This window comes from Mus caroli, unplaced genomic scaffold (genome assembly GCF_978045245.1).
Source record: "Mus caroli unplaced genomic scaffold, Mus_caroli_1 scaffold_14, whole genome shotgun sequence".
NCBI lineage: Eukaryota > Metazoa > Chordata > Mammalia > Rodentia > Muridae > Mus > Mus caroli.
The window spans coordinates 8693745-8704317 of NW_028227269.1; the positions used below are offsets into that span (position 1 = coordinate 8693745).

A 10573-nucleotide genomic window follows, 5' to 3' on the forward strand; every position below is an offset into this window, starting at 1 on the left:
AATTCTGTCCACTTTTCCTTAAATATAATTAAGTACCAGCCCCTTCTCCACATTTTTAATTTAATGAAGTAGGAAAACCGATTTTAACTATTAGTGGGATGATTTTAACTATTTTTTTTTTTTAATTTCTGGATTCAGAAAGATCTGGTCTGGCGCTGACAGAGCCACTGGATTTTATTGGACAATCCACCTGAAAACAATAAACCAACCTCCAAAAAGCCAAAAACAAGAAACCTGAGGAAAAACCGCTTCAGAGGAAAGCATCGATTTTCGAACTTAAAAAAAAAAAAAAAAAGACTGCCCCCACAAAACTCAAAACATAGATTCCGACTTTCCCCCTCAATTTTGCCCGAGGGAAGGCCGGAGACGCATAGAACAGCTGATATTCCTGTCTTCAAAACAGCGCTAAACCTCGGTGTAACGGTCAGGAGCACTCCCGGGCCGGGACACACACTGGTGGAGGTGGGGCTACGGGGGGCGTGTCGGGGGCGTGACCAGGGCGGGGCGAGACCCGGATTGCCTAAGTCTGGCCTCGAGGGGCGTGGTGGAGGTGTGACAAAGGCTGGTGCGGGGGGTGGGGTGGAGTGGGGCGGGGCGGAGCCTGCTCGCGCCCTTTAAAAGGCGGGAGCGTGGCGGGACCTCCGGCAGATGCTCCTGGTAGGCGCTCATGTCTCTGTCGCGCCCCGCGTGGCCTGCGGGGCCTGCCTGGCCTGTCTCCTCAGAACCGCCTCCTGAGGACCCCGCTGCGGCGTCCCCCAGCAGCAAGCGGCGGCGTCTGAAGGAGCCTGGCGGCGGAGTCTCTGAGGCGGGATGGCCGCTGCTTGTGGTGCCTCGCTTGTCTGAGGTAGAAAAAGTCTGGGAGTGGTCGCTCAGACCCTTCACAGCGTTCCTCATTCCAAAGAGCCCGGGGAGCTCAGTCGGTGGGAAGCAGTCGTGTGACCCGGGATGTCAGGACAGAACATTCCAGGCGCACAGCTGTTGGCAGTCTGGAATCTTAGGAAGAGCAGGGTGTTCTAGGGCTCCAAGAAAGTCTTGTGAAGCAGGACTGCAGGACAGGGAGGTTCAGGGGGTGCGCCTTGGTGACCAAGCAGAAGTGAGTCATGCTCCACCCAATAGCCTCGAGCCTGAAGAACTTCCTGAGAAGGAAACTATTCTGAAAGAAAAGAATTCTGTGAGAGAGCCAGGAAACTCATTTCTAGATGTACCATTTTCTGAGGAAACTAAGTCAGCATTACATGAAATTAAAGACAGATGTAAAGTTGACAGTGTTATAACCTCCGAGAAAAGAGAAAACGTTTCATCGTCTACACTAAAAATATCAAAATTTCAAAACCAGGCCTGCTTGGAAAGTGCCAAACCTAGCTATTTTAGAGATAGCATCACAAAAAATTTCTTTGAGTTTCCAAGGGATTTAAATAGCAACATGTCCTTTGTCTATTTAAAGGAAACAGCAAAGAAAAAAAATGACAAAATTGTGGCATATGTTAGGGATTTCACAAACATTTTCTCGTCCCAAAATAGACCGGATGCTAAGAAACAAAAGTTACAGGATGATAAAAAAATTGTATATGTGGAAAATAATTTTTCTGACTATTCTGAAAGTAACCACAAGTCACTCACCATTGAAGGGAAAATAGACTTGATCAATTTAAACTACTATAGGCACAGTAGTATTGAGTGTGATGTAAGAGACTCTAAAAAGAATTTCACTCTAACACTAGAAGTTGCAAATTGCGAGGGAACAGAAAGGAATCAAGACTATTACATACCTACCAGACAAGAATATTACATACCTACCAGACAAGAATCTCAAAGCTTGGACTATGACAGATCTATTTTGAAAATAAAAAAGGAAAATTGTTGGAGAATAAAAAAAATTAGGATTATTTGTAAGAATAATATGATTCTGAAAAGCAATATAGTTTCTTTGCATGATAACTTTGATTCTTTCATAAGAAAGAAAGAAAAGAAGAAAGATGATAGGGAATCAGAAGAGGGATGCATTTTCAAATATATAATAAATTTGAATTATTTGAAAAATATTATAAAGGAAAGATATATTGTGTATCTAACTAAGATGTTAACTTCTTTAAGACTGTTAGAATGTAATACAAAATCTACAGCAAAGAAAAGGAAACTATTTAAAACGGAACATGTTCTTCAACGGGTTAAGAAACAAAACATGAATTCTCTTACTATGACAACTAAAATTTTTCTAATTTACAAACTATGTGAAAATGTTCCTCTTTTAATGGGTTTTGATAACATGGAAGAACTTTCTTTGACAAAAGAATCTAGTTATGAGAGTACAAGATGTGCCAAACTACTCCTAAATATGGAAAATTTGGACTATTATAGTTTTGGTATTGGCGGCACACATGTGGAGTCTGATCCTCGATTTATACAGAATAACTGTGGACATATTAATGAAAAATATTATGAGAGTAGTATGTATAATCAAGATTTAGATACTGTAAGAAAATGGAAGCATAAGACCATTCACTTTATTTTTAAGTCAATATTTGAAGATGTCTTTAATGTTAGACAAGTGTGCACATTGTTAAGCCAAAATACATCACACAGTGACCAGATTAATGCTATGGCAATAACTCTGAAGATCAGCTTGGAGAATCTGTTAAGTGAAATAGAAGGGAAAATATATGATTTTGTTTTGAAGAGAGAAATGAAGGTCACAAAAAGTTCAAGTGGTTTTCAAGCCCATAAAGCTATTGACACTGAGAAGGAAGAGGATAGCTTTCCCACAATGGACAGAATGTCTTCAGTGCAGTCAGCTTCACTAGTGAGTAAGAGCATAAATATGGAAGAAACTAAATCTGTTAATCAAAATAATAGAACTAGCACAAAAGAGGATGGAGGTATTTTGCAAGAAAGTGAGTTAGCTAATTCAAAGCATTTTCATCCAAAGAATGAGTCTGCATTATATGCTAATCATCAATTTGAAAGTGATCCAAGTGGGGAGAACAATGAATGTTTTCAGGGTTTAACTGCTACATGTTTATCAACAGAAACTCTGCCAATAGCAGAAGAGTTTGAGATGAAGAGCAAATTTGATTTAGTACTTGAAGAACTTCGAATGTTTCATGAAATTAGTAAGGAAAATGAAATTCCAAGTACCAGGGAAACAAACAATAGGAAAGAAAATTACTTTGGAGAAAGTAATGATGTTAAAGAGGCAAGAATGGAGATAGGAAAAAAACTGGAAATGGTTGAAACCAACACAAGAAATGCACCTTTTTTGTCCAGTGATGTGAAGGCAGGTCTCAACAAACATAAAAGGCACCAAAGTTCATTTAACTGGAAAATGCTGCCTACTCATGAAGGACAGGCAGTTCCCAATGAGTGTTGGCCAAGATCAGAGGAAAGGAGTAGAAGACTCCATTCTACTCCTGAGGAAGGTATGCTATTTACATTTTATTTCTTTTGTGTTTTTTGTTTTTGTTTTTGTTTTTTTGAGACAGCTTCTATGCAGTTTGGGCTGTCCTGGAACTCGCTCTGTAGACCAGGCTGGCTTCAAACTCATAGAGATCCATCTGCCTCTGGTTCATATGTGCTGTGATTAAAGGCATGCACAACCATTGCCTGGCTTATAATTTTTTACTCATGATAAAAAGTCACCTTTTAAGCCGGGCGTGGTGGCGCACGCCTTTAATCCCAGCACTCGGGAGGCAGAGGCAGGCGGATTTCTGAGTTCGAGGCCAGCCTGGTCTACAAAGTGAGTTCCAGGACAGCCAGGGCTATACAGAGAAACCCTGTCTCGAAAAACCAAAAAAAAAAAAAAAAAAAAAAAAAAGTCACCTTTTTTCTCCTGAGTAAGAAATATATATAATTTTGATAACAAATAAAATAGAAAAGACTGTTCATTAATGTACACTATTTCCTACAAAGATCTATTAAAATGTTAGACAATGAACTGAAGCTGAAGGAAACAAATTACTTAAATAGAAAAAGCTCAGGAGTCTTATTTAAGTTTTTTAAATATTAGGAGTCAATTGAAGGCAGAATTTATAAAAAACATAGTTTGTCAATGTTGTTAACATTTATAGACAAAAGTCACTTTCTCTAGACAGAGCTTTAACCATCTAGTCAATGCAGTATCATAAGTGAGTTATAATATGTTAATGTTTATTTTCAGATCATAAGAAACCTTTACCTAAAAGCCCTACTTTTTCTCCCGATGAATATAAAAAAGAAACTTTATTGAAGGGAGGTAAGATCTTTTGTTATTTTCTGGAGTATGTTTTAAGATGGCTGTCATATTGTTTGAGCATGGTGAAACTACCATGGTTGGTAAACAAATACAAAATTTCATACTTTGAAAAATATCAAGAAGTTACTAATTACAATATGTAGAGATTGGCTAAATATGAGAATATTACTGGAAGGTGTCCTCTGAACAGTATGCTTAAACATTATAGTTATGTATGACAATAATCTAAATGATGTTATTAATGTGTGATTTGTTGTGTATGTACTATATTAGTTGACAAAAATCAAACAAAGGAGAATCCCAAATGGATTCCCATTTCTGAAATGTCATTCCTATTATGTTCTATACTTTTTTACCTTTATGGATTTTCTCATGTAGATATTTTATAAACATAAACAATATACTAATACTAATCTGGATATTATAACTCATACCTTAATCTTAGCACTAGGGAGGTGTTGACAGGAGAATCTGGTACAGGTTTGAGACCAGAAACCAAGCCCAAATACTCTAGCAATTATTTATTATTATTTTGGTATTAATATGATTTTTGAACATGACTATTATACTTATTTTTATTCTTAATTGCTGTTAAGGAAAACAACAAAAGCAAAATTAAGCAGTTGCCAATAATCCTTATATAAGAAGTTTTTGAAATAAGAATAAAGCAAAATCTAATATTTATTCTAACTTGTACAAATGTGTATAGATAAGGATAGGAAGAATGCAATTTCATTTTGTCTTTCCTTTTGTCTCTTTCCCTTTGTCTTAACGGATGATGAATTGACCTTAATGGTTTATTGATGCCTTTGGGAGCTTAAAAGTATACAGGCAGTGTCTTATTTCCTGAAAACAACTGATGACAGAGGTACTGATATTCCCTGAGTCTAAAAAGTTAGGCTGGACAGAAAGACAGGGAACACCTGGCTTTAGGAATCTATTTTGATGTAGAATAGAAGGAGGAGAAGGAACACACATCTACATTGTTGCCTGCTATGTGGCAGCTGCCAGCTCACCAGGTATTTTATATGTCCTTTAGGCCACTGTTATTTTGACTGTAATGTGCTCTGGCTCTCTTGAAGATCTTGTTAAAGGATTCTGTTTCACCGTAATCAAGTTCTAGGATTCTGCATTTTTAACAATTTCCTAGAAGACACAGATGTTGTTAGCCTGTTGACCAAACCCTTAGTAATCCTGGCTGTCCGGGAACTCATTCTGTAGACCAGACTGGCCTTGAACTCAGAAATTCACCTGCCTCTGCCTCCCCAGTCCTGGGATTAAAGGCAAGCACCACTATGCCCAGCTAATCATGACATATGTTTAAATACTGGCTTTAAGAGCAATTCCACAAAGCATTCTGGAATGCTTAGATTTGTTAAAAACTGTGAACAATAAATTAATCAAGCATATAACAATAAGAAAGGGGCTGAGATTTATTTTACAAAGGAATGTAGTTTCAACACATAGCTTAATGAGGGAGGTCATTATTTTACAAAGACCTAATATTGATGGAAATTAGTGTAATAATTTTCTACCCACTGTAAAACTACCACAAGTCACTATTAAAATATAAAAGAGGAAAGCATAGTTTGAAAAAGAATTCAAATAGATGCTTAATTTTGCTCTATTCTGAAATTATCTTTTAATGAAGTTAATTTTATATAAATTACTAAAACTGTCTAATATATTACCAAATATACTAACATCAGCATGACCCAATAATTTGTCTGAGTTGAGTATCTCTTTACATTTAAAAGATTTCTAAAACTCTAGTAATGAAACTTTTGCTTATCATTAAATTTATGATTTTAATGCTAAATTGAGTGTTAAAATGCATTTATAGCTTTTGGAGGGCTACCTTATTTTTTCAGGAACATTATTTTTATATAGTTTAAATTTGAATCTGTTTCATCAGTGTTTATATAGATATATATGCAAGTTGTTCAACTTGAAGTCATGCTGTTTAGTTTTGTTAGATTTAACAATGGCTTGATGACAGTGCCTTACTATAATGTAGTATCAAAGTCATACTAATTCACTAAAGCCAAACTTACCAGTTTTACAATTATGCTAGATAGTTTATGTGGAAAAAACCCCTCTTAGTGGTAATACAATATATCTGCCTGTCTAAACTAACTGTTCTGGGGAGAAATATAGCTCTTGGAAACAATTGAATTTCTTGGAAAGTAATGTAATGTGATGTCAAATAAAACTAAAAATCAGAGTAACCCATAGCTATACTTATACTTGTGCTTTATTAATAAAAATCTCCTTTAGAAACCAAATACAACTATTGACATCATGGTAGAGTTACTTCCCTTAAAACTGGAGAATGACATGCGTAAAGCATAGAATCAAGTTGACTTAAACATTAATTAGCTTTTGGTTTTATTATTCTTTTGTCAGATTTCTTGACTGGAATATTGGTTTTATGTAAGTGTTATATACTTTGGGAAAGTTTCTTATTTTTCTTGTATTTGCCTTTCTATACCTTAGAACTGGATGTAATAAGATTAAGAACAATAATGCATTTAAAGTGATTGTTATGAAAATTCTTGGCAAATGGTGCTAGTATCATGATTAGAATAAGGACTTTTAAGCATATTGGTAATTTTTGCCTCAGTCTATAAATTATGTTGTCCTCTTTGCAGGCAGTCATTTTTCGCATGGGATTTCCAGAGTACAGCCTCTTAAGACATGCAGCCGTCCAATTAGGGTTGGCTTGTCAAGAAGAGCTAGGCTGAAACAGCTTCATCCTTACCTGAAATGAATGAGTTGTAAGGACTTACAAGGAGCTTCTGGACTTTACCAGTTCAGCATGTCTAGGAATGATTTACTTGTTGCTTTGTATAAGTGTTTTCCTCCAGCTGCAGATTTTGTGTTTTATTTTTTAAGTGTAGAGAGGTTCTTTTGTGTATAAATTATTTAATTACCTTTAAAAGAAAACTTTTACTGCTATTTCATGTCATATGATCAAGATACACATTAAAGTATTTTTATGATCATATAAACCATTTCAGCTTCTTAGTTTTCATGACATATGTATGTAACTCCTTTGTAGAGAAACATCTATAACTTTGACTACTTTCTGAAAGTACCTGTGGCTTATAAAAGGCTAATGCATCTATGTTCTAACACATTTTGGCAGATATATAGACCCTTCCTTCCTTCCTTCCTTCCTTCCTTCCTTCCTTCCTTCCTTCCTTCCTTCCTTCCTTCCTTCCTTCCTTCCTACTTCCCTCCTCCCCCCTTCCCTCCTCTCCTCCCTCTTTCCTCCCTCCCTCCATCCCTCCCTCCTTCCATTCAGTCCTTCCTCCCTCCCTCCCTCCCTCCCTTCCTCCCTCCCTTCCTCCCTCCTTCCCTTTCTCCCTCCCTCCTTGCATTCAGCCCTTCCTTCTTCCCTTTACATGGCATATCTATCTAGTAGCTCATACTGATCTCCCATTCCCTAGGAAGCTGAGGCTGATGACCTGGAGATTTTGTTTCTCTTGTCTCCTTGTGCTGTAGCTTCCTGTGCTTGATATTTGTAAAGAAATATATAATATACATATTTTAAAGTAACAATCAAAAGAATAAAGCATATTTAAAAATATTAGACAGATAAATAATATTGACATACTGTGGTGGCTTAAACAGGAATGTCACCAGTAGGCTCATATATTGGAAGGCTTGGTCACTAGGGAGTGTTGCTACTTGACAGGAATTAGGAGGTGTGGCCTTGTTGGAGTAGGTGTGGGTTTGTTGAAGGAAATGTGTCACTGTAGGTGGACTTTATGGTTTGAAATGATCAAGTCCAGAGTATCTAGTACTCTCTTCTTACTGCCTGGGATCTTCATGTAGAACTCTCATGTCTGCTTGCTTGATGCCATGCTTCTCACCATGACACTAACAGACTAAACCTCTGAACTGTAACCTAGCTCCAGTTAAATGTTTTCTTTTATAAGAGTTTATATAAACTGTAGCTGTAGCCACGGTGTCTCCTCACAGTAATAGAACACTAAGACACATAGAAAAAAAATTAAGAGAAAAAAAAAAAAGGAAGTATCAAGAAAACATAAGAGGAGCAAACAAGGCCAGGGTTACCTCAGTATATTTTGCAGTTACACCAACAAGTAAGCCTAAATGCATCAATTAGCAATATAAATGTGGCTGGTTAAAATGATCATCAGTAAATGTTTTAGATACACTAAGTTCAAACCTCAACTTTGCCTCTATTCATTAAGTTCCATCCTTCAGCAAACACTTTCCAACTCCAGCGCCCTGCTGTAATCCCTCCACCCACTCTCAGCTGAAGAACCCAGCAGGAACACCTTAACTTAGGCCTTGTTAAAGTGCATTTTTAAAAAGCATGTTTGATTATTATATTTTTGTGTAAGAATGTTTTGCCTCATTGTCTGTCTGTGTACAAGGTGTAGGCTGAACCTTTGAAGACTAGAAGAGGGCATCAGATCTCTTGGAACTGGAGTTATAGACATTTGTGAGCTACCCTGAGGATGCTAGGAATGAACTTGGGTCCGCTGGAAGAGCAGCCATTGCTCTTAACTGATGAGCCATCTCCTTAGGCCCAGAATGCAAACATTTTGAAAGCCAGATTATTTGGTCCCCTGAAATATGTCATAAGATCTTTAAACTACACCTGCTTCCAGTATATATTTCTATTGTTTTGAGAATAACTGAATGGAATTCTACTCGAGTACTGTCATGTAACAGCTAGGTCATGTAAAATTCTTTTTTTTTTTTTTGTTAATTGAAGATTACATTTCATGTTGACAGATTAAGTTGTTTGTATTTTTAGATGGTGTGACATGATCCTTGAATCACTATATATATGTTGTAGGATAGCTAAATCTAGCTAAATTAGCATATGCATCACTACTCAATTATTTTTCTGGAGAAAACAATTGACATCCACTCTAAGCATTCTTTTTTTTCAAAATTTTTTCAATTTTTTTTTTTTTTTTTGGTTTTTCAAGACAGGGTTTCTCTGTATAGCTCTGGCTGTCCTGGAACTCACTTTGTAGACCAGGCTGGCCTCAAACTCAGAAATCCACCTGCCTCTGCCTCCCGAGTGCTGGGATTAAAGGCGTGCGCCACCACGCCCGGCTCAATTTTTTTTACTAGATATTCACTCTACGCATTCTTAAAAGCTCTACAACCTTGGGCAAATCCTCTCATCTAAAAAGGAATAGTAGTATCCTATTGGATAAATGTAAGGATTGAGCCTGCCAATGCCTGTTGTAGACTTGGAACAGCTTAGATATAATGTTAGTGTTTAACCATAAATATGTATTGTTACATAATAACCAACTAGTAATGGGCAATTAAAATACTTACCAACTTTTCCTATCTTTCTTCTCTTTCAGTTCTATCATGCCTCTTTGTCCTGTTGGTTTAGACAGGATCTAACTGTCCTCAATTTGAGGACCAGTGGCCTCAAATTTGCACTAATACTTTTGCCTCTCAAATACTGGGATTAGTGTGTGCCACTATTCCCAGCTTCTGGGAAATTTTTCTAGTTATGTAGATATTATATATTTTCTTGACATAGACATATATTACTTCAAGGGATAGTTTGCATTAATAAAATACCTTTTATGGACTAGGGGAAATATATATACAATATATGTAATTATATATAATATGTATGTAAATATATGTGTGTATATACATTATACACACAAAACATACACACACACACACACACATCAGACACTAAATCATATTTTTCTCACTGTGTTGGGAAGCACCATCATTTGAACCTATCTTTGCTAGATAGACAGACTCTACCTATTTTTCAAGTCATAGCACGTACTGTAGGAGAGCATTTGGAAGAAATACTCAGTTCATCCATCTACCCAACCCCAGGGCAAAAGAATAAACTAACAGCCTTGGGGAACAGTGTAAAGGAAGTACTGGGGATCCCTGAACTCCAGGCTCTGTGGTTTCCTTCTTTGTCACTCTGACTTCTTTTTGGTTTTTTGTTTTTGTTTTTTACATTAGATATCTTCTTTATTTACATTTCAAATGTTTTCCCCTTTCTTAGTTTCCCCTCCAACCCCCCCCATCCATTCCCCCAGTCCACTCCTCTTCACTCTGCTCACCAACCCACTCACTCCTGCTTCCCTGTCCTGTCTATCCCCTATAGTGGGGCATTGAGCCTTCACAGGACCAAGAGCCTCTTCTCCCATTGATGTCTAACAAGGCCATCCTACGTACGCAGCTGGAGCCATGAGTCCTTCCATGTGTACTCTTTGGTTGATGGTTTAGTACTTGGGAGCTTTGGGAGTACTGGTTGGTTCATATTGTTGTTCCTCTTTTGGGGATGCAAACCCCTCAGCTCCTTGG

The 10573-nt window shown here is 37.2% G+C and overlaps 1 protein-coding gene across 1 annotated transcript; it reads left to right on the forward strand.

Moving 5' to 3' along the window:
* The first annotated feature begins 667 nt into the window (after positions 1-667).
* Rad51ap2 (RAD51 associated protein 2) lies at positions 668-7122 on the forward strand. The gene is made up of 3 exons (XM_021179662.2): positions 668-3416; positions 4154-4228; positions 6880-7122. The coding sequence occupies exons 1-3, from the start codon at positions 668-670 to the stop codon at positions 6996-6998; spliced, it is 2943 nt and encodes a 980-aa protein (XP_021035321.1). The 3' UTR covers positions 6999-7122.
* Positions 7123-10573: the final 3451 nt, after the last annotated feature.